General features: G+C 43.0%; 1 protein-coding gene and 1 pseudogene across 4 annotated transcripts in view; both read right to left on the bottom strand.

The window, feature by feature from the left end:
• Positions 1-244: 244 nt before the first annotated feature.
• LOC123743239 (stimulator of interferon genes protein-like) lies at positions 245-7,156 on the bottom strand (annotated as a pseudogene).
• A 1,521-nt stretch (positions 7,157-8,677) lies between these two features.
• The window catches only part of ppp3cb (protein phosphatase 3, catalytic subunit, beta isozyme), a 35,786-nt gene continuing 21,082 nt past the window's right edge, over positions 8,678-23,381 (bottom strand). For 3 of the 4 annotated variants that reach the window (XM_014198990.2, XM_014198991.1, XM_014198993.1), the window contains 9 exons: positions 19,870-20,009; positions 18,998-19,075; positions 18,515-18,609; positions 18,182-18,307; positions 16,961-17,044; positions 16,715-16,799; positions 14,472-14,569; positions 13,565-13,612; positions 8,678-11,492 (listed from right to left, as the gene is read on the bottom strand). In XM_014198990.2, coding sequence (XP_014054465.1) covers positions 11,314-11,492; positions 13,565-13,612; positions 14,472-14,569; positions 16,715-16,799; positions 16,961-17,044; positions 18,182-18,307; positions 18,515-18,609; positions 18,998-19,075; positions 19,870-20,009 — 933 coding nt within the window. In that variant the 3' untranslated portion in view covers positions 8,678-11,313. The remainder of the gene's footprint in view (positions 11,493-13,564; positions 13,613-14,471; positions 14,570-16,714; positions 16,800-16,960; positions 17,045-18,181; positions 18,308-18,514; positions 18,610-18,997; positions 19,076-19,869; positions 20,010-23,381) is intronic. The other variant, XM_014198992.1, reaches the window with a different exon arrangement.

The raw sequence follows: 23,381 nt of genomic DNA, 5'->3' as shown, positions 1-23,381 counted from the left end.
AAAATTGCCAACGACACCAGCCATCCCAGTCATAGTCTGTTCTCTCTGCTATTGCACGGTAGCGGTACCGGAGCGCCAAGTCTAGTTCTAAAAGGCTCCTTAACATCTTCTACCCCCAAGCCAAAAGACTCCCGAACAGCTAATCAAATGGCTACCCAGACCATTTGCATTGTCCCCCACCCCCATATTTACACTGCTGCTACTCTCTGTTTATTATCCATGCATAGTTACTTTACCTCTACCTAAATGTACATATTACCTCAATTACCTCGACTAACTGATGCCCACATACATTGACTCTGTACCGGTACCCCCAGTATAAAGCCTCGCTATTGTTATTTTATTGTTGCTCCCTAATTCTTTTTTTTGTCAAAAAAAAATTCTTGCTTCAGTTCATTTTAGTAAATACTTTCCAGAATTTTTTTTTTTTTTATTGAAAAAAATAAACAAATAAGGGCTTGTAAGTAAGCATTTCACTGTAAGGTCTAAAACTGTTGCATTCGGCACATGTGATTTCACACACACACACACACACACACACACACACACACACACACACACACACACACACACACACACACACACACACACACACACACACACACACACAAACAGGGAATACTGGGATTAGGCAATTCAGTGCAACAACCCAAAAAATCTGCAAATGGGTTTATTGATTGTGCACACATTTGGCCACGTTGTGCACGTGTTGGGCTTTTCCACATTATTTTTGTATTTTCCAGAGCTTTTTAACCACTCACTGTTGATTCACTATTTGACCACATGGTGGTGCCAGTGTGATGCATTTCACTTTGGGATAGTGTTTGAGAAGGTGACTGACTGTAAGGTAATCCCTACCTCCCTGTCGGTTCTCGTCCAGTAGGCTGTAGACACTGTGCTTGTAGACACGCCCCCTGACCCCTGCTCTGTCGATCTCTGTGCTAGGGAGGTTGTCATAGAAACGGATGTTGGCGTCCTCTGGAACCCCTGGTCTCAAACGGACCTGCCGTGTGTGAGGCACGGAATTCTGCTATAGAACCCTCCAACCCTACCACAAAAATACAGATAAACGAATACACACAGCTGACATGATACAATATTTGTTACGTTACAGAAAAAAGCTTAATAAATGCCCCTGTAAAAATAAGTACAGCCTTCTCTCTGACTGTTCGTTGTGATTAATCAACATCAAATCCAGAGGTTTTCTTTGTGTGTGTGAGGTAATGGTAGTCTACTTACAAGGCAACACCAGGTTGAGGTAGCCCAGGTGGAAAGACCAGGCCATGAGCCACGTTCATCTTCCTCTCCCCACAAATCTCTGACACTTCCACTTCAGACGGACCCTGGATATGGCAGAGGGAAACAACAGAATTACTCACTGACAGACATCACAGAGAGACATGCAGGGAATCTAGTATAAAAATATTTACTGGGATTTACTGAAACCACAACCATGATGAGCAATCAAAAACCACAACTCTGGTGAGCTAACAAGAATCACACTAACACACAGTCAGCATTTTACAGCAGCATGTAAGCTACAGTATCGTTCAGTATAATTGGCTTCAGGAAGCTGAACTATGTTATTAGTGGCTTAAAGGAGAGGGTTTGGAGACCCACACCAGACTGATGATTAAAACCATCCTTGAGACCAGGGTTGGGTTTAATTCCATTTCAATTCCAGTCAATGCAGACAGTAAAACTAATACCAATTCCAAATTGTCGTCATTGTAAAGCATTCAAAATAACTTGAATTGGAACTTCAGGGTCCATCCTGAATTGAATAGAATTTAAATGGAATTCACCCCAACCCTGCTGGAGACATACAGGGTCCTGTGTTGGTTCATATTGTGTGTGAGAGTTCCAGATCAGGCTATTGTTATCTCACCAGTACTCCCAGGGTTTTGAGTAGAGGGTAGAGACCACAGGCCAAGATCACCATGCTCCACTGGTCTCTCCAGGGCTGTGGCTCGGTCAGGCCAAACATCAGCACTGCCAACCCCACACCCAGGAGAGTATACACACCCACACAGGCTGTCACCATCTGACCCAGCCTCCCACCACGGTACCTGGGTAGATAGAGGGGTGAGAGAAGGAGAGAGGGAGAGGTAGAGAGAGAGGTAGAGAGGGAGGCAGGTAATATGTAAATATTGATCTATTTATTCGGCTACCATGTTTTGTGAGTATGGAAGTTAAGTTCCCTCACCGGGTAGTTCCATGATGAAGACATTCCTCTAAGAGAAGAAACACTCCATGCAGCGAGGGCCCCACAGTCAGGATGAGTATCACAGCTGTAACGTGTCTGAAGAAGCTCTCGGGCTCCAAAACCAAGATGGCCGTCATCACCACGGTAGCCAATCCTATCGCACCGGCTTTGGGTAGACTCCCACGAGGCTGAGGGACCAGACTCTCCTCCCCTCCCAAATGTTGCATCTGAGGAACAGACATAGCAGCACCCTGACTTATTATGAGAGATATAACATCAAAATAATCAGTAGACACCTGCTCCTTTTGTCATTTTCACAACTTCTTTAAAGGTTGCCAGGCATTTCAACAGCCATAATCATGAACTAAGTGCCTTGCGTTATATGGGCATTGAATTGGTGAAGGCCATGTAGGGGAGGAGATAGGGATAAATTACTTCTCCAAAGAGAGACATATTGGATAGACCGCTTGTTCGCTCTTGCCCCAGCAGGCCTTAATGAGGAATGTTATTTTTCTTGTTGTTTGTAGTGTTGTCAATAAGCCGAACACTTTGGTAATGACATCATAATGTAATTGTATTGTGTGTCTGTGTCACGCCCTGATCTGTTTCATCTGATTGTCTCCAGCTCCCACCAGGTGTCTCCCATCTCCCCCCATTATCCCCTGTGTATATATACCTGCGTTTTCTGTTTGTCTGTTGCCAGTTCGTCTTGTCCCGTCAAGTCCTACCAGCGTGTTCCCGTGTTTCCTGTGCTCTAGTTTTTATTTTTCCTAGTCTTCCCAGTTCTGACCTTTCTGCCTGTCCTGACCCTGATCCTGCCCACTGTCCAGTACCTGCCTGACTCTGATTTGGATTACGACCCTTTGCCTGCCTTGACTTACCTTTTGCCTGCCCCTTGTACTATAATAAACTCTGAGACTCATACTATCTGCCTCCTGTGTCTGCATCTGGGTCTTAGCCTGAGTCCTGATAGTACGAGCTGGCCCAGCAGACTCGGACCAGCTCCGCAATGCTGTCTCCTCCCAAGGAGCCACCATTGGAAGACACGAAGAGTTACTGCAAATGGTTGATGATATTCCACACATGGTTGATGATATTACTAGTTTATCTAGCCTGTCCTGCGTTGCATATAATCGCTTAGGTACACGTTGCTCCAACCATAAACATCAATGCCTTTCTTAAAATCAATACACAAGTATATATTTTTAAACCTGCATATTTAGTTAATATTGCCTGCTAACATGAATTTCTTTTAACTAGGGAAAATGTGTCACTTCTCTTGCAAACAGAGTCAGGGTATATGCAGCAGTTTGGGCCGCCTGGCTCGTTGCGAACTGTGAAGACTATTTCTTCCTAACAAAGACAGCCGACTTCGCCAAACGGGGGATGATTTAACAAAAGCGCATTTGCGAAAAAAGCACAATCGTTGCACGACTGTACCTAACCATAAACATCAATGCCTTTCTTAAAATCAATACACAGAAGTATATATTTTTAAACCTGCATATTTAGCTAAAAGAAATCCAGGTTAGCAGGTAATATTAACCAGGTGAAATTGTGTCATTTTGCGTTCATTGCACGCAGTCAGCGTATATGCAACAGTTTGGGCCGCCTGGCTCGTTGCGAACTAATTTGCCAGAATTTTACATAATTATGACATAACACTAAAGGTTGTGCAATGTAACAGGAATAACATTTTGTTTTCGAGATGATAGTTTCCGGATTCGACCATATTAATGACCTAAGGCTCGTGTTTCTGTGTGTTATTATGTTATAATTAAGTCTATGATTTGATAGAGCAGTCTGACTGAGCGGTGGTAGGCAGCAGCAGGCCTGTTAAGCATTCATTCAAAATAGCACTTTCGTGCGTTTTGCCAGCAGCCCTTCGCAATGCATTGCGCTGTTTATGACTTCAAGCCTATCAACTCCCAAGATGAGGCTGGTGTAACCGATGTGAAATGGCTAGCTAGTTAGCCGGGTGCGCACTAATAGCGTTTCAAACGTCACTCGCTCTGAGACTTGGAGTAGTTGTTCCCCTTGCTCTACATGGGTAACGCTGCTTCGAGGGTGGCTTTTGTCGATGTGTTCCTGGTTCAAGCCCAGGTAGGAGCGAGGAGAGGGACGGAAGCTATACTGTTACACTGGCAATACTAAAGTGCCTATAAGAACATCCAATAGTCAAAGGTATATGAAATACAAATCGTATAGAGAGAAATAGTCCTATAATAACTACAACCTAAAACATCTTACCTGGGAATATTGAAGACTCATGTTAAAAGGAACCACCAGCTTTCATATGTTCTCATGTTCTGAGCAAGGAACTTAAACGTTAGCTTTTTTACATGGCACATATTGCACTTTTACTTTCTTCTCCAACACTTTGTTTTTGCATTATTTAAACCAAATTGAACATGTTTCATTATTTATTTGAGGCTACATTGATTTTATTGATGTATTATAGTAAGTTAAAATAAGTGTTCATTCAGTATTGTTGTAATTGTCATTATTACAAATAAATAAATAAAACAATTGGCCGATTAATCGGTATCGGCTTTTTTTGGGCCCCCAATAATCGGTATCGGCATTGAAAAAGCATAATCGGTCAACCTCTAGTTTGTAGTATGTTATCAATAGGCCAAACGCTTTGGTAATGACATCATAATGTAATTGTATTGTGTGTCTGTGTCACACCCTGATCTGTTTCACCTGTCTCCAGACCGCACCAGGTGTCTCCCATCTCCCCCCATTATCCCTTGTGTATATATACTGTTTGTCTGTTGCCAGTTCGTCTTGTCCCATCAAGTCCTACCAGCGTGTTCTCGTGTTTCCTGTGCTCTAGTTTTAGTTTTTCCTAGTCTTTCCAGTTCTGACCTTTCTGCCTGTCCTGATCCTGCCTGACTCTGATTTGGATTACGACCCTTTGCCTGCCTTGACATACCTTTTGCCTGCCCCTTGTACTATAATAAACTCTGATACTCGTACTATCCACCTCCTGCGTCTGCATCTGAGTCTTAGCCTGAGCCGTGATACTATGTATCTTTCTTAGATTGTCATGTTTCCCCCACAGCTCTCTCTGCTGGGATCTCTTGATTGGGCCAATACTGACTGTGAATTTAGAATTATGCCCACCTGTGAGGTCTTCTTGTTGTGACATTGATTGCCATTGCCTTGCACGCTGAAGAAGGGCTCATACTGTATGTCAATTTAAGTTTCTTTACCGGAGTGCTGTCCTATCCGTTAGGTAAACTTGACAAAACGGAAAACAACTACCCACACCCACACATGAAAAACAGGCTGCCTAAGTATGGCTTCCAATCCGAGACAACGATAGACAGCTGCCTCTGATTGGAAACCATACCTGGCCAAAACATAGAAAACAAAAACATAGAAATAGAAATCTAGAAAACCCCACATAGAAACAGAAAACCAAAACCACCCAAAACACCCACCTGTCACGCCCTGACCACTCTACTATGGAAAATAACCTCTTACAAGGGTCAGGACGTGACACCAGCACCTGATTTAAGTTTGTAAGGTAGTGTCAAACACGTTGTTTATTTTTTCATTGTCAAGTATTGTGAAATGTTGGCATAGCAATCAAAGACACCTTCTCACATTACTACACAATGGAACACCTGGTCCTCAACTCAACTACAGGTGAGCAATTCCTACAATTGGCCAGTGCATGCCTGCATGGGGGAAGACTGGTAATATGACTATCGTTAATTAAATAATATGGCTAATCTACTTAAAGGAATACTTCGAGATTTTTGCAATGAGGCCCTTTATCTATTGCCAGACTCAGATTAATTCGTGGATACCATTTTTATGTCTCTGTGTCCAGTATGAAGGAAGTTAGAGGTACAGTAGTTTCACAAGCCAATGCTAACTAGCGTTAGTGCAATAACACCCACAGAATTCCAGTCGTTGCACTAAAGCTAGTTAGCACTGGCTTGTAAAACGACCTAACTTCCTCGGCTCTATACCCGCTAGGCTACCTGCCATATGAAATCTGCTCAAAATAAATACAAAATAAAATGTTCAATTAATTCACAAGTCCATCTGACTCTGGGGAAGTAGATAAAGGACCTCATTGCCAAAATCCCGAAGTAAGTAACCCTCAGCCTGCTTTGCTTTGCATTGTATAAAGTGGAGAGGAAGAGGACCATCTTTATATTAGAATTAGATTGAAGGAAATAAGAATTATAATCCAGTAAAACCCATAAACTATTAAATGGTGCCCTGATGTTACCTGTGCACTTCAGAGTCGTGAAAACGACCCACAATACATACATAATCTCCATGACTACGTTCTCATACCACATATTTTGTCTGGAGACTATCACTGACTCAAATCATATCAAATCAAATTGTATGTGTCACATGCGCCGAATAGAACAGGTGTAGATCTTACAGTGGAATGCTTACTTACGAACCCCTAACCAACAATGCAGTTAAAAAAAATACGGCTAAGAATAAGAAATAAAAGTAACAGGTAATTAAAGAGCATTCGTTCATATATACACAATAAATACATATCTCAATGAGGGAGTTGTTATCCTATATTCAGATCTAGACACTGAATCATTTGAAGGTTCAGTTCAAATGCAGAAAACATTATTTATTTTTAAATTTTTTATGTAGCTTATCTGTTGACGCTTACCTTTTTCTGTTTTGAGTGATCCCAGTTCCAGAACACAGAACACCAGAGACAATTCCACATTGAAAGAGATGAAAATAGATGTGTGTGTTGACAGAAAATAAGATGAATAGAGATTATAAATCAGAGCTAGCACTTCTCCCTCTCATTTTCCACTTGTGTTCTCACTGTTCTCTCTCTCCCTGCTTTCCTTTGTGTTATACACATTAGGGTAATAGTTTCAGTTTCAGTTTACAAGAGGCAATATATCCCACACAATGAGAGATAAAGACCAATAGAGCTAGATAAAAAGTGATAAAGACAGAGAGGGAAAAAGCTTGCTGCAAACAAATTCCACAGAGAGGGGTTGATGTACTGTAATAGGTAACAGTAGTGGAACAGGGAGTGGAGGAAGAGGCATGGGTGTTTTTATAACCCGATTTATCACTGTTTAATTATACTGCTACAGCTGCCAGGTCTCTGATTAACCATACAGTATGTGTTCTTATGATAACCTGTTTGGGAGGTGATTTAACAAGTTTCAGCCAACCCACCTCTCTCCAGTCTACTCAAACCTTATAAATGTCTTATTACACAGCACATCACAGCAAGTACAGTACCTATCCAGGTGTGGACTTCTGTATGAGATTAACATTAAGCAGGGGTGCCAATTGGGTATGGCCATACACTAGCTCAACACAAACAATTTAAAATAGGCAACTAAAATCATTCCAATTCCGATTAAAAGGCAAATGCAGTTAAGCCGTGTCAGCTGGTCTGATTTTAATACAATGCGGACACCTGGGAGCGGGAGGGAAGGCTGTTTGTGTGGCTGGCAACTGGCTGGGTTTGTGGAGAGCAGAGATCTGTATACAATGACGAAATGCTTACATGTATGTCTCCGCCCTAACAACGGGGGTCTTCCCAAAGGTGCGAAGGCAGGCGACAAGTTTAGTTCCAAAATAACCCCATTGAAACGCATTGGGATCATTTTGGTCGGATTTTGGTGATAGTGAAACCTCTCGTTTAGCCTCTTCCTCTCTGTAGAGAGCCGCATCGACGCAGCTGCATGAAACGGCAGGACTTTTTCTCAACACATTGCAGAGGTAGCTAAAGACAGCTGTAGTAGATGGCATTGTCTATGTAACTGCTGTTTGACTTGACATTAAACTAAACTATAGTTCTAATCCTGGTGCTGAGCTAGTGCGTAGCAGGCTAATTGTTATTTGACGTGTTTGTAGAATGTTAAATCCCCTATTTCCTGAGGTGAATGAAGCTACAGCGACAAGGTGATAATGGCAGGAGTCAATTTAACTTGTTTTCCTCTTTTCCGAGAAAATAAAGCAAATGTCCAATTCATGAATCAAATTGAAATGTATCCCCTTGATGGATTGGACCCCGACCCTATTATGTCAGGAAGAGCCTGTGGTGTGTGTGTGTGTGTGTGTGTCCGCGTGTGGGTGCGTTTCTTTATGTGTTTGTCTGTGAATGAAGGAGTTAATAAACCAGCCAGATCAGCCGTGATAAAAGTCAGTATTCGACATCCATCCATGTCTGAGGAGGTCAGGAGATGACGTGGAAACCGGACACTAGGGACAACAGTGAACGCTGTTACCTTCAACTAGGTTTCGGTAGGGCGTTGTGCATGGGGATGCGTACACATCTGTTTCAGAAGGCTGCATGTTCGAATCCAGCAATAGAAACCTTTAAAATTCAGAGTTAATGCCTGCCCTTAAACACTTTGACATTTGGAACTGGAACAACTTCGACATTTGATGTGTGAGAAACATGGATGAACGTCTAACTGACGTGAGACAGGCCATAAACAGAAGTATGCCAAAGGTTCATGCATATTTTATTCAAGAGTAAAAAAGTGGTTTGTCCCATGGGGCATGCTTACAGTTTGTGTAATAAGGGAGTCCGAGAGAGAACCATGGCACAAACTATATGGCACGAGGTCTCCGGTAAGTTCACCTCTCAAAATAAAGCACAATGAGACCAAACAAGGATCAGCAAAACGCAAGAGCAACTAGCAGAGAGCTTAAGAATAATGTTAATTATAATAATAATATTAAATAACAAGAATATAATTTAAGAATTATGATTAGAGAATACACTTTTCCTTTAAAATGTTTGAGACAACTTCTGTAACTGTGTCTGCTTTTACAGATGAGTTTACCATGCAATCATGCTTTGGCTGCCTGAATGTAAGTCTGTCTTTTTATAGTACGGTTATTCATTCACACTATTGTACTCTTAGAAAAAAAGGTGCTATCTAGTACCTAAAAGGGTTCTTTGGCTGTCCCCATAGGACAACCCTTTGAAGAACCCTTTTTGATTCCAGGTAGAGCCCTTCTGAATTCCATTTAGAACCCTTTCCACAGAGGGTTCTACATAGAACCCAAAAGAGTTCTACCTGGAAGCAAAAAGGGTTCCACCTGGAACCGAAAAGGGTTCTCCTATAGGGACAACCGAAGATCCGTTTTGGAACCCTTTTTTCTAAGTGTAGGTTTCAAAACAACTCCTGCACATCATAGAGAGGAGCGATAGTCACAACGCATGGCACCTCATACAAACGTCTAGTCTGTACAGCATCAAAATAAAACAATGCATCAACTCATAATACAGTCATGAAAAACCTCAAATGAAATATAAAACGAAATCCCCAAATAAAATAAAAACTGGAAAATGATTTCAAAAATAAATATCATCCCTTAGTTCATTTGAAGCAAGAAGATAAAAATAACTTACCATACTGAAACACGGCACAAATAGAATTTCACATTATTATTATCAAATAACTTAATTGCATGCACTGATGCGTTTATAAATGCTTTACAAATAAATAACCTTCTGTTAGTCACTGCTCACACTCAGCCAAAAACACCATTTCATTTTCAAAGTAGAACAAAACAGCATAAATAGGGACTTACTCCAGTACAGCCGACTCAGGTTATAGGCTACTGGACAGCACATAAGAGGACACCATAGAAATGGAATGCATAGAACAGACTTCACTCATTGCTGATTCTGATTGCATGCCAACAAAACAGCCAATCATAGTTGTTTGTACATTTCAATCTCTGATACAGGTGTCCATTCTATGCTTTCTATTTCTATGATTGACTTGGCAGCAATAGAACATAAAAGTGTAGATAGTCCCAGCAAGTGAAATATGTAAAAGTGGTAAAAAGTTGTCCTTAAAACTGAAATAAGATCAGTTTTGGAAATCATCTGACTTGGCAGCAATAGAACATAAGAGTGGAACAGACAGACATTGCCCCTAAAACTGATGTACAGTCAGTTTTGTTTATCTGACTTTAGAGGCAGCGTCTACCTGGGGTGTAGTGAATGTACTGTGAACTCTGTGTGCCACCTCAGCACTGGCTAACTGGCCAGTGGAGCATATTGGCTTAATAAGATGGAGAACACTCAGGTAATAAGACTGCATTTTGAACCTTCTGACAACTTCATCTTTTCCTTGAAGTTAATAAATAGTATGTTTAATTTCAATGTCCTGTTATTATCATATAGTACTAGTAGCAAAACATATTCCAAAGCACTACCATGTATGTTTGCAGATGAAAATGGCATTCAAATTTCACACGCAGATGCAAACGCATACACAAATAAACTCACGGACGCCATGACAACTATCCATCTCCCTATCTAGATATCTTATAAAATAAAATGAATGAAGTAAACCACCAACAGGGCTGACACAACTTCCTGTTTTAAAATGAGAAGAGGAAACTGTAAATCACGGACAGGTAGTACCTCCCCCGCGTGCCACCTCAGCCCCCGTCGACCTCTCACCTACATGCCTCCACTCCCCAATCCCCACCCTTCCCCTTCCCCTGTACCAACACAACAGAAAGGTAACATCTGTCACCCAGTCAGCCCTACCCTCCCTCTGCCCCCAACACAACAGAAAGGTAACATATGTCACCCAGTCAGCCCCACTACACAATGAGAACAGAACAGTAGCTCTTTGTTTTGCATTGGAGTGTTCCAGAACATCCAGTAGAGTGTTCCGTAGTGTAGTGTGGTCAGGTGGGTCAGGTCAGGGGTCTGTGGTAGTGTGTGAACTGGTCAGGGAGTTTGTCTGATAGGAGGTCTGATCCATCCATGGCACAGTCTTGTCACACGGGTAGAGAGGCGGGCTGGGGAGCAACAGGCCAGGGTAGGGGGAGGAGGATGGTGTGTGTACCATTAGTGTATACGTGTAGGTCTAAATGTTTACTGTGTGTTCTGTATGATCCTTGTTTAAGTGTATGTCTAAGTATGTGTGTGTTTACCGTAAGTGTGTTTTACTTTAAGTGAGTAAGTCAAATGTGTGTATGTGTGGGTATGTACTTTATATCTAAGTGTGTGTATTAGTGTTTATGTATAAATGTGTGTATGCATGGGTATTACTTTATATCTAAGTGTGTGTATTAGTGTTTATGTATAAATGTGTGTATGTGCATCACTGTATATTGCTGTTGTTGTCGGTGCCGTTGGGCTCCCCCATGTTCATGCGGCCCATGGAGACACCCACACTGTTGACGCCGTCACGGCGAGGGGGCATGCGCTCGTTGATCCGGTCCAGACCCTTGGCCTCCGCAAAGCTATTGATCTTATGTTGAGGAGAGAAGCCTCGGATCGCTGGGGAGGCAAACCACAACTCAGTTACAGACTCATCTAATACACACACACACACATATAATCACGCTCGTGTAATACACACACACACAATGTAGTTACAGTGCACTTGCTACCAGGGTTGAGGTGAATTCCATTTCAATTCCAGTCAATTCAGGAGGTACACTGAAATTCCATTTCCAATACTCTTCAATGCTTAAAGAACATTTAGAATTTGGTTTACTTTCTGAATTGGCTGAAATTTAAATGGAATTGTTCCCAACCCTGCTGCTACATACAAGATAAGCAATTCCTACACACGATAACCAGTTTAGTACACGATAAGCAATTCCTACACACGATAACTAATTTAGTACACGATAAGCAATTCCTACACACGATAACTAATTTGGTACACGATAAGCATTTCCTACACACGATAACCAGTTTAGTACACGATAAGCTACACTGCGTGTACTGTTTAAAACATTAAGAACACCTTCCTAATATTGAGTCAGAACAGCCTCAATTACTCAGGGTATGGACTCCAATGCTTCCCACAGTTGTGTCAAGTTATCTGGATGTCCTTTGGGTGGTGGACCATTCTTGATACACATGGGAAACTGTTGAGCGTGAAAAACCCAGCAGTGTTGCAGTTCTTGACACAAATCGGTGCGCTTGGCACCTACTACCATACCCTGTTCAAAGCCACTTAAATATTTTGTCTTGCCCATTCACCCTCTGAATGGCACATACACACAATCCATGTCTCAATTGTCTCAAGGCTTAAAAATCTTTCTTTAACATGTCTCCTCCCCTTCATCAACATTGATTGAAGTGATTTTAATAAGTGACATCAATAAGGGATCACAGCTTTCACCTGATCAGTCTGTCATGGAAAGAGCAGGTGTCCTTAATTTTTTGTACACTCAGTGTAAATACACACAACAGCAAGGCCAGTACAAACACACTAACGATACATTATCCTTCCACACTTATAAGTTTCAAGATTCAACTGTAGCCTACTACCGACTGACAGTCCACATAAAGACTGTAGTGTTCTTGTGTTTTTTTTACAATGTGTACCATCATGGAACATCACATTTCCAATGCAAAACTCCACAGGCTCCACACAGCACGTTGTACCAAATACCAAATAGCAGAGGTTGTGTAGGGACGATGTATTTGCGTAGGGATGATGTATGTGTGTAGGGACGATGTATTTGCGTAGGGACGATGTATTTGCGTAGGGACGATGTATTTGCATATTTGCGTAGGGACGATGTATTTGCGTATTTGCGTAGGGACGATGTATTTGCGTAGGGACGATGTATTTGCATATTTGCGTAGGGACGATGTATTTGCATATTTGCGTAGGGACGATGTATTTGCGTAGGGACGATGTATTTGCGTAGGGACGATGTATGTGTGTAGGGACGATGTATTTGCTTAGGGACGATGTATTTGCGTAGGGACGATGTATTTGCGTAGGGACGATGTATTTGCGTAGGGACGATGTATTTGCGTAGGGACGATGTATTTGCGTAGGGACGATGTATTTGCGTAGGGATGATGTATTTGCGTAGGGATGATGTATTTGTGTAGGGATGATGTATTTGCGTAGGGATGATGTATTTGTGTAGGGATGATATTAGAGTTATCGTAGGGTCAGATTCCTCCCCCAGCAGACACACACTCATGATTAGTCACTTTGTCGTACAGGGGTGAGTGGTGTGTGTGGAGTGTGTGTGCCTGTGTGGAGTGTGTCTGGGGGAAGTCTGTGTGTGTGTGTGTGTGTGTGTGTGTGTGTGTGTGTGTGTGTGTGTGTGTGTGTGTGTGTGTGTGTGTGTGTGTGTGTGTGTGTGTGTGTGTGTGTGTGTGTGTGTGTCTAGGGGAAGTGTGTGTGTGTGTGTGTGAGGCAGAGAAAGAATAAGAGTCATGCTTCACCATGAGCAGTGCTGTTAGAAGAGCTCAATGCATTGTGGGTAAGTGTATGGTGTAGATGGGTCACCATGCCTCATCCCCCTCTTTCTCTACCTCTTTCATTCTCTCACACACACACTCACTCTAATTGTCAATGAATGAGGGGAATTTACCTTCTGAGTCCTCAACGGGATCGATGGCTTCAATGGCCTCAATGGTAGCTGAGGATGGAGAGAGAGAGAGAGAGAGAAAGGGAGGGAGTGAGTGAGAGTGAGAGAAAGCGAGAGGATGGTGAGTGTTATTCATGCAAAACCCTCACAGCAGCACTGCAGCCTTCAGTGCTGAGTGTGTCTGGTGTTAGCACGTTCAGTAGCTAGCATTAGCTCACACACACATATACCAGGCTATTAGTACTATCAGTTGTAGTGAGGTGAGGATGACATGGAGTGACAGAGTGATTGACAGAGGACGAACATGGAATAGAGGTTGAGATAGGTACAGAGAGAGGAAGAGAGAGAGGCAGAGTGAGAGGCAGAGCGAGAGAGCAAGAGAGAGAGAGAGAGAGGCAGAGCGAGAGAGAGGCAGAGCGAGAGAGGCAGAGCGAGCAAGCGAGAGAGAGGCAGAGCGAGAGAGAGGCAGAGCGAGAGGCAGAGCGAGCGAGCGAGAGGCAGAGCGAGCAAGAGGCAGAGACACAGAGCGAGAGAGCGAGAGAGGCAGAGCGAGAGAGAGAGAGGCAGAATGAATTAGAGAGAGACAGAGACAGTCAGACAGAGACGGAAAGAGAGGCAGAGACAGAGGGAAAGGGAGGTTGAGGCAGAGAGAGAAGCAGACGCAGAGAGAAAGGCAGAGAGAGAGGCAGAGAGAGAGGCAGAGAGAGATGCAGAGAGAGAGAGGCAGACAGAGAGAGAGGCAGACAGAGAGAGGCAGACAGAGAGAGGCAGACAGAGAGAAAGTGTGTGAGAAAGTGGGAATGTGCGTGTGGGCTTGTTTGCCAGTGTGTGTGGAGGGGTGTGTATGTGTATGGAGGGGTGTGTGTGTGTGTGTGTGTGTGTGTGTGTGTGTGTATGTGTGTGTACTCACCGCTCTGCAGAGTCTGCTTGCCTCCTGACAGAACTCCACTGGGCAGCATGCCAGTGGGTGTCAGTCCCTTCAGAGTCAGCACGTTCTCACTCTCCTCCCTAAAACACACACACACACACACACATAGGATTAGAAACGAACATACATAGTCTCACATGCTTCTGCACACATTCGAACACTTACAGTGCCTTGCAAAAGTATTCACTCCCTTGGCATTTTTCCTATTTTGTTGCATTACAACCAGTTATTTAAATTGATTTTTATTTGGATTTCATGTAATGGACATTCACAAAATAGTCCAAATTGGTGAAGTGAAATGAAAAAAATAACTTGCTTCAAAAAATTATAAAAAATTAAAACCTGAAAAGTGGTGCGTGCATATGTATTCACCCCTTTGCTATGAATTCCCTAAATAAGATCTGGTGCAACCAATTACCTTCAGAAGTCACATTATTAGTTACATTTTATTATTTTTAATTTTTAATTTCACCTTTATTTAACAGGTAAGCCAGTTGAGAACAAGTTCTCATTTACAACTGCAACCTGGCCAAGATAAAGCAAAGCAGTGTGACACAAACAACACAGAGTTACACATGGAATAAACAAATGTACCGTCAATAACACAATAGAAAGTCTATATACAGTAAAGTATATAAAGGCCACATGTGTGCAATCTAAGTGTCACATGATCTGTCGCATGATCTCAGTATATATACACACACCTGTTCTGAAAGGCTCCAGAGTCTGTAATACCACTAAGCAGAGGTGGCAGGTAGCCTAGTGGTTAGAGCGTTGGGCAAGTAACCGAAAGGTTGCTTGATAGAATCCCTGAACTGACAAGGTAAACATTTGTCATACTGCTCCTGAACAAGGCAGTAAACCCACTGTTCCTAGGCTGTCATTGTAAATAAGAATTTGTTCTTAACTGACTTGCCTAATTCAATAAAGTTTTTTTTTTTTTTAAAGCAAGCGGCACCATGAAGACCAAGGAGCTCTCCAAACAGGTCAGGGACAAAGTTGTGGAGAAGTACAGATCAGGGTTGGGTTATACAAGAATATCAGAAACTTTGAACATCCCACGGAGCACCATTAAATCCATTATTAAAAAAAAGAAATAATATGGCACCACAACAAACCTGCCAAGAGAGGGCCACCCACCAAAACTCACGGACCAGGCAAGAAGGGCATTAATCAGAGAGGCAACAAAGAGACCAAAGATAACCCTGAAGGAGCTGCAAAGCTCCACAGCGGAGAGTGGAGTATCTGTCCATAGGACCACTTTAAGCTGTACACTCCACAGAGCGGGGCTTTATGGAAGAGTAGCCAGAAAAAAAGTATTTGCTTAAAGAAAAAAATAGGCAAACACGTTTGGTGTTCGCCAAAAAGCATGGGGGAGACTCCCCAAACATATGGAAGAAGGTACTCTGGTCAGATGAGACTAAAATTGAGCTTTTTGGATATCAAGGAAAACGCTATGTCTGCCACAAACACAACACCTCTCATCCCCCAAGAACACCATCCCCCACAGTGAAGCATGATGGTAGCAGCATCATGCTGTGGGGATGTTTTTCATTGGCAGGGACTGGGAAACTGGTCAGAATTGAAGGAATGATGGATGGCACTAAATACAGGGAAATTCTTGAGGGAAACCTGTTTCAGTCTCCCAGAGATTTGAGACTGGGACGGATGTTCACCTTCCAGCAGGACAATGACCCTAAGCATACTGCTAAAGCAACACTTGAGTGGTTTAAGGGGAAACATTTAAATGTCTTGGAATGGCCTAGTCAAAGCCAAAGCCACCTCAATCCAATTGAGAATCTGTGGTATGACTTACAAATTGCTGTACACCCGCGGAACCCATCCAACTTAAAGGAGCTGGAGCAGTTTTACCTTGAAGAATGGGCAAAAATCCCAGTGGCTAAATGTGCCAAGCTTATAGAGACATACCCCAAGAGACTTGCAGCTGTAATTGCTGCAAAAGGTGGCTCTACAAAGTATTGACTTTGGGGGGGTGAATAGCTATGCACGCTCAAGTTCAGTTTTTTTGTCTTATTTCTTGTTAGTTTCACAATAACAAATATTTTGCATCTTCAAAGTGGTAGGCATGTTGTGTAAATCAAATGATACAAACCCCCCAAAAATCTATTTTATTTCCAGGTTGTAAGGCAACAAAATAGGAAAAATGCCAAGGGGGTTAATACTTTCGCAAGCCACTGTACACAGACACACACAAACTCACTCACCGTAAAACTTGGAACATTTTGGCCATCTTCCCTATGGCACGGATCTTGTTCCTGATCACCTCTTTCCTAGCTGCCGCTGCATTGGCTGGAGGGAACCAATCACAGAGTAAAACACGGTACACCAGTAACAAGGAAATGAAAAGGAAGGTTGAATAGACATAAAAATGGAAGCAATCAAAGTGTCTGTGTCCCATTTGGGATGTAACAGGTCTTCCCATGTGTATCTATTTCTAAAGGTATGATTACCATCATAGACCTCTTCCTCTCCATCATTCTCCATGAGCTCATCATCTGAACAGATACTGAGAACATTCACCAGCATCTCTGTCACTGTGGAGCGAGAGAGAGGGAGAGAGAACAGTCAATATGAGAGAGAGACTCTGAAGAAAAATGTATATTGTTTGCAGATGATCTGGTGCTTCTGTCCCCAGCCAAACGGGCCTACAGCAGCACCTAGATCTTCTGCACAGATTATTTCAGACCTGGGCCTTGACATTGAATCTCAGTAAGACAAAAATAATGGTGTTCCAAAAAAGGTCCAGAGAGAGCGAGAGAGTCAGAGAGAGAGATTCAGAGAGAGAGAGTTGGTCAGAGAGAGAGATTCAGAGAGAGAGAATAAGAGCGAGAGAGTTGGTCAGAGAGAGATAATAAGAGAGAGGGTTGGTCAGAGAGAGAATAAGAGAGAGAATAAGAGTGAGAGAGAGAATAAGAGAGTTAGTCAGAGAGCGAGAATAAGAGAGAGGGTTGGTCAGAGAGAGAGAATAAGAGAGAGGGTCAGAGAGAGAGAATAAGAGAGAGGGTCAGAGAGAGAGAATAAGAGAGAGGGTCAGAGAGAGAGAATAAGAGAGAGAGAATAAGAGAGAGGGTCAGAGAGCGAGAATAAGAGAGAGGGTCAGAGAGAGAGAATAAGAGAGAGGGTTGGTCAGAGAGAGAGAATAAGAGAGAGAATAAGAGAGAGAGAATAAGAGAGAGGGTTGGTCAGAGAGAGAGAATAAGAGAGAGAGAATAAGAGAGAGAGAATAAGAGAGAGGGTTGGTCAGAGAGAGAGAATAAGAGAGAGGGTTGGTCAGAGAGAGAGAATAAGAGAGAGAGAATAAGAGAGAGGGTTGGTCAGAGAGAGAGAATAAGAGAGAGGGTCAGAGAGAGAGAATGAGAGAGAGAATAAAAGAGAGTTAGAGAGAGAGAATAAGAGCGTTAGAGAGTTAGTCAGAGAGAGAATAAGAGAATAAGAGAGAGAGAATAAGAGAATAAGAGAGAGAGAATAAGAGAATAAGAGAGAGAGAATAAGAGAATAAGAGAGAGGGTCAGAGAGAGAATAAGAGAGTTAGTCAGAGATTGAGAATAAGAGAGAAGGAGAATAAGAGCGAGAGAGAGACAAAATAAGAGAGAGAACATATTCAGAGTGGGAGACAATCCGTTTCTTTTGGTGTTTGTAATATGTGTAGTTCTGTAGTGGTTTTTTCCCACCTTTCTCTCCAACGAAGGGCAGGGACCAGGTGAAGACATCCATGAAGTTGGGCAGCCAGTAGGGATGAGGGGAACAGTTGAACTGACGGATGTTCATCACGTTGTTCTCATACTTCAGAACCGCCGCTGTGAGAGAATGAGAGAGGGCAGGCCTGTTACACACTGATAGTCTACTGGTCTGTCTGTCTGTCTGTCTGTCTGTCTGTCTGTCTGTCTGTCTGTCTGTCTGTCTGTCTGTCTGTCTGTCTGTCTGTCTGTCTGTCTGTCTGTCTGTCTCTCTGTCTCTCTGTCTGTCTGTGTGTGTGTGTGTGTGTGTCTGCGCTCGCTCCTGACCTTTGTTGTTGTAGACGTCCAGGTAGTTAGGTGCTGAGAAGATGGTGATGAGGGAGGGGAAGCCTGTAGTCTGACTCTTTCTGTACATCCGGTACCTGAACAGGGAAACGGTCCAGGGATTGGGATATGGATAGGATTGGGATATGGATTAGAGTTAGGATTACATAGGTTGGGGTTCAACTGTAAGGGGTGTAGGGTTAAATATACGGTTGTTGTGTGGTTAAGTTAGCCTTGACGATGGATAACTGTTTAGAAATGGACTGATTTGATGATGAAACCTTGCGCTGCTGTATTGGTTGACTGAACCATTTGTGTTGCCATAACAACCCTCACCCCTGGATCAATCAACACACACTGGAGTGGACAGGTGAACGGTTTTAAAGATCCTACATTACGTTACAGCCCTTTAATGTCACTGTCACTCACCATGTGAAGAATGACACATTTTGTCAATGACCCAAGAAGAAGTAGGGCTTCTCTTACCCAGAATCCTGCGCTTCATGTGCTCTGATGACAGACAACAAGTTGTTGGTCTGTAGAAACTCACACACCGCAGGGTAACTGGAGAGAGAGCGAGAGAGAGAGCAAGAGAGAGAGAGTGTTAGTGTCTCTCTGTGTAAATCAAAACGTCATAGTGAAGTAGCCAAACGATGCTGTGTATGAATCAATGTGTGTGTACATGAGAGCAAGAGAGATTTGATTCTGAACACCCATGCATTATATCAGACGAGGATAATAGGTCTACTCTGAAACAGTTTACATTGAATGACCACCAGGGGTCATCATTGAGCCCCTAATAAACAGCAGAAGCAGATCTAGTAGGAGGGCAGTGTATGTTTCTCTCAGTAGACTGGTGTAGGCTCCATATTGTATAGCACCACATTATGACAACAGTCTCAACTATCCATCACGTCAATCCTCTGGTCTCTCATTTTATTCATCTCTTTTTCCTCCCTCACTCGCCCTCCCTCATGCTCTCTTTCCCTCACTGTATCTTAATATCACTCCCCAATCTGGCAGTAGTAGCCAGTCGTCATGGAAACAGAACGGTGCAGTCTCCCTAGGGATTGTGGGATATGGCTTAGCGCTGAAACTGTGTGTGTGGATCTGTGAGATAACTGGCCAGTGTTACAGCTGTTCCACAAATCCCAATGTTTCTTTGGTTGTTGGATCTCTGAATCAGCGTGTAGTCTACTAGTACAACATGCTTCACCTCCTCCATCTCACCTCCAGTACCTCACCTTTCTCCTGTACATCACACCAACAGATCACACTGGATCTCACCTGCGTTAGGCGTGTGTGTGTGCGTATGCCTGTGTATGTGCGTTGCCGTGTTAGTGTCTCTCTGTGTTTACCTGTAGAAGTAGGAGCAGCCTCTGACTGTGTTGTGGCCGAAGTATTCTTGTGTCTTCTCGTTGCCAAAGTCCTCCAGTGGGTCGGCCCACAGCAGGTCACACATGGGTCCGAACGCTGGAGGCTCCTTGAACCTGTCCAGCTGGATTATAGAGACAATGACAACACAACAGATATATACACTGAGTTTACCAAACATTAAGAACCCCTTCCTAATATTGAGTTGCTCCATCTCTATAAGGTGTCAAAAGCGTTCCACAGGGATGCTGGACCATTGACCATTGACTCCAATGCTTCTCACAGTTGTGTCAAGTTGGCTGGATGTTCTTTAGGTGGTGGACCATTCTTGATACACGGGAAACTGTTGAGCATGAAAAACCCTGCAGCATTGCAGTTCCTGACACACTCAAACAAGTGCGCCTGGCACCTACTACCATACCTCGTTCAAAGACGCTTAAATATTTTGTCTTGCCCATTCACCTTCTGAATGGAACTCATAAACAATCCATGTCTCAATTGTCTCAAGGCTTAAAAATCCTTCATTAACCTGTCTCCTTCCCTTCATCTACACTGATTGAAGTGGACTTAACAGTTTACATCAATAAGGGATCATAGCTTTCACCTGGATTCACCTGGTCAGTCAAAGTCATGGAAAGACACTGTTCGGAATGTTTTGTACACTCAGTGTACATTGATACATAAATATATAGATACATACATGTATAGAAACAGTCCATTCGGAAAGTATTCAGACCCCTTGACTTTTTCCATATTTTGTCACGTTACTGTCTTGTTCTAAAATTGATTAAATCGTTTTTTCCCCATCATCAATCTGCACACAATACCACATAATGACAAAGCAAAAACAGGTTTTTAGAAATTGTCCCGAAGCCACTCCTGCGTTGTCTTGGCTAAGGGCTTAGGGTCGTTGTCCTGTTGAAAGGTGAACCTTCACCCCAGTCTGAGGTCCTGAGCTCTCTGGAGCAGGTTTTCATCAAGGATCTCTCTGTACTTTGCTCTGTTCATCTTCCCCTCGATCCTGACTAGTCTCCCAGTCCCTACTGCTGAAAAGCATCCCCAAGCATGATGCTGCCACCACCATTCCTCCAGATGTGACGCTTGGCATTCAGGCCAAAGAGTTCAATCTTGGTTTCATCAGACCAGAGAATCTTGTGGTCTGAGAGTCTTTAGGTGCCTTTTGGCAAACACCAAGTGGGCTTTCATGTGCCTTTTACTGAGCAGTGGCTTCCATCTGGCCACTCTACCATAAAGGCCTGATTGGTGGAGTGCTGCAGAGATAGTTGTCCTTCTGGCAGGTTCTCCCATCTCCACAGAGGAACTCTGGAGCTCTGTCAGAGTGACCATCGGGTTCTTGGTCACCTCCCTGACCAAGGCCCTTCTTCCCCGATTGCTCAGTTTGACCGGACGACCAGCTCTAGGAAGAGTCTTGGTGGTTCCAAAATTCTTCAGTTTAAGAACGATGGAGGCCATTGTGTTCTTGTGGACCTTCAACGCTACAGAAATGTTTTGGTACTCTTCCCCAGATCTGTGCCTCAACACAATCCTGTCTCTGAGCTCTGCAGACAATTCATTCGACCTCATGGCTTGGTTTTTGCTCTGACATGCACTGTCAACTGTGGGACCTTATATAGACAGGTGTGTGCCTTTCCAAATCATGTCCAATCAATTGCATTTACCACAGGTGGACTCCAATCAAATTGAATAAACATCTCAAGGATGATCAATGGAAACAGGATGCACCTGAGCTCAATTTCAAGTCTCATAGCAAAAGGTCTGAATTGTTATGTAAATAAGGTATTTCTGTTTTTTATTTTTAATAAATTAGCAAACATTTCTAAAAACCTGTTTTCCTGTTGTCATTATGGGGTATTGTGTGTAGATTGCTGAGGATTTGTTTGTATTTAATCAATTTTAGAATAAGGCTGTAACGTAGATTTCTTTGGGAAAAAGTCAAAGGGCCTGAATACTTTCTGAATGAACTGTACATGAAATAAAATCTTATTTACACAAGAGATAACCAGAACACTCAGAAATGAAGAAGGCCGTTCTTTAAATCTCCCAACTGGACCACAGAAAAAACAGAATACACAGAGAGTGAGTGAGAGAGAGAGAGAGAGAGAGAGAGAGAGAGAGAGATAGAGACAGAAAGAGAGAGAGAGAGATATGAGACAGAGGGAGAGGCCGAGAGAGAGAGAGATAGAGAGAGAGAGATGAGACAGAGAGATAGAGAGAGACAGAGAGAGATATGAGACAGAGAGTGAGAGAGAGAGATGAGAGAGATATGAGACAGAGAGAGATATGAGACAGAGAGAAAGAGATATGAGACAGAGAGAGAGAGATATGAGACAGAGAGAGAGAGATATGAGACAGAGAGATAGGGAGATATGAGATAGAGAGAGAGAGATGAGCCAGAGAGAGAGAGAGATGAGCCAGAGAGAGAGAGATGAGACAGAGAGATAGAGAGAGATGAGACAGAGAGATAGAGAGATATGAGACAGAGATATAGAGAGATATATGAGAGAGAGAGATAAGAGACAGAGAGTGAGAGAGAGAGATGAGAGAGAGAGAGAGATATGAGACAGAGAGAGAGAGATGAGAGAGATATGAGACAGAGAGAGGGAGAGATATGAGACAGAGAGAGAGATGAGAGAGATATGAGACAGAGAGAGGGAGAGATATGAGACAGAGAGCAAGAGAGATATGAGACAGAGAGACGGAGAGAAAGAGAGATATGAGACACAGAGAGAGAGAGAGAGAGATCTGAGAGATATGAGACAGAGAGAGAGAGATATGAGAGAGAGAGATATGAGAGAGAGAGAGAGAGAGAGAGAGAGAGAGAGAGATGAGAGAGAGATATGAGACAGAGAGAGAGAGATGAGAGAGATGAGAGAGAGATATGAGACAGAGAGAGAGAGAGAGAGAGAGAGAGAGAGATGCGAGAGAGAGAGATATGAGACAGAGAGAGACAGAATGAGACCAAAACAAAGTCAAAGTCTTTTCATGCTTTGTTGATTTCAAAAAAGTATTTATCTCAATTTGGCATGAGGGTTTGCTATACAAATTGATGGAAAGCGGTGTTGGGGGGGGAACCACACAACATTATAAAATCCATGTACACGAACAACAAGTGTGCGGTTAAAATTGGCAAAAAACACACACATTTCTTTCCACAGGGCCGTGGGGTGAGACAGGGATGCAGCTTAAACCCAACCCTCTTCAACATATATATCAAGGAATTGCTGAGGGCACTACAACAGTCTGCAGCACCCGGCCTCACCCTACTAGAATCTGAAGTCAAATGTCTACTGTTTGCTGATGATTTGGTGCTTCTGTCCCCAACCAAGGAGGGCCTACAGCAGCACCTAGATCTTCTGCACAGATTCTATCACACCTGGGCCCTGACAGTAAATCTCAGTAAGACAAAAATAATGGTGTTCCAAAAAAGGTCCAGTTGCCAGGACCACAAATACAAATTCCATTTAGACACCGTTGC

The sequence above is a fragment of the Salmo salar genome, chromosome ssa05 (genome assembly GCF_905237065.1).
Source record: "Salmo salar chromosome ssa05, Ssal_v3.1, whole genome shotgun sequence".
In the NCBI taxonomy this organism is placed as follows: domain Eukaryota; kingdom Metazoa; phylum Chordata; class Actinopteri; order Salmoniformes; family Salmonidae; genus Salmo; species Salmo salar.
Note: the sequence above shows the minus strand (reverse complement) of the source record. Positions and strands in the feature narration are given on the sequence as shown.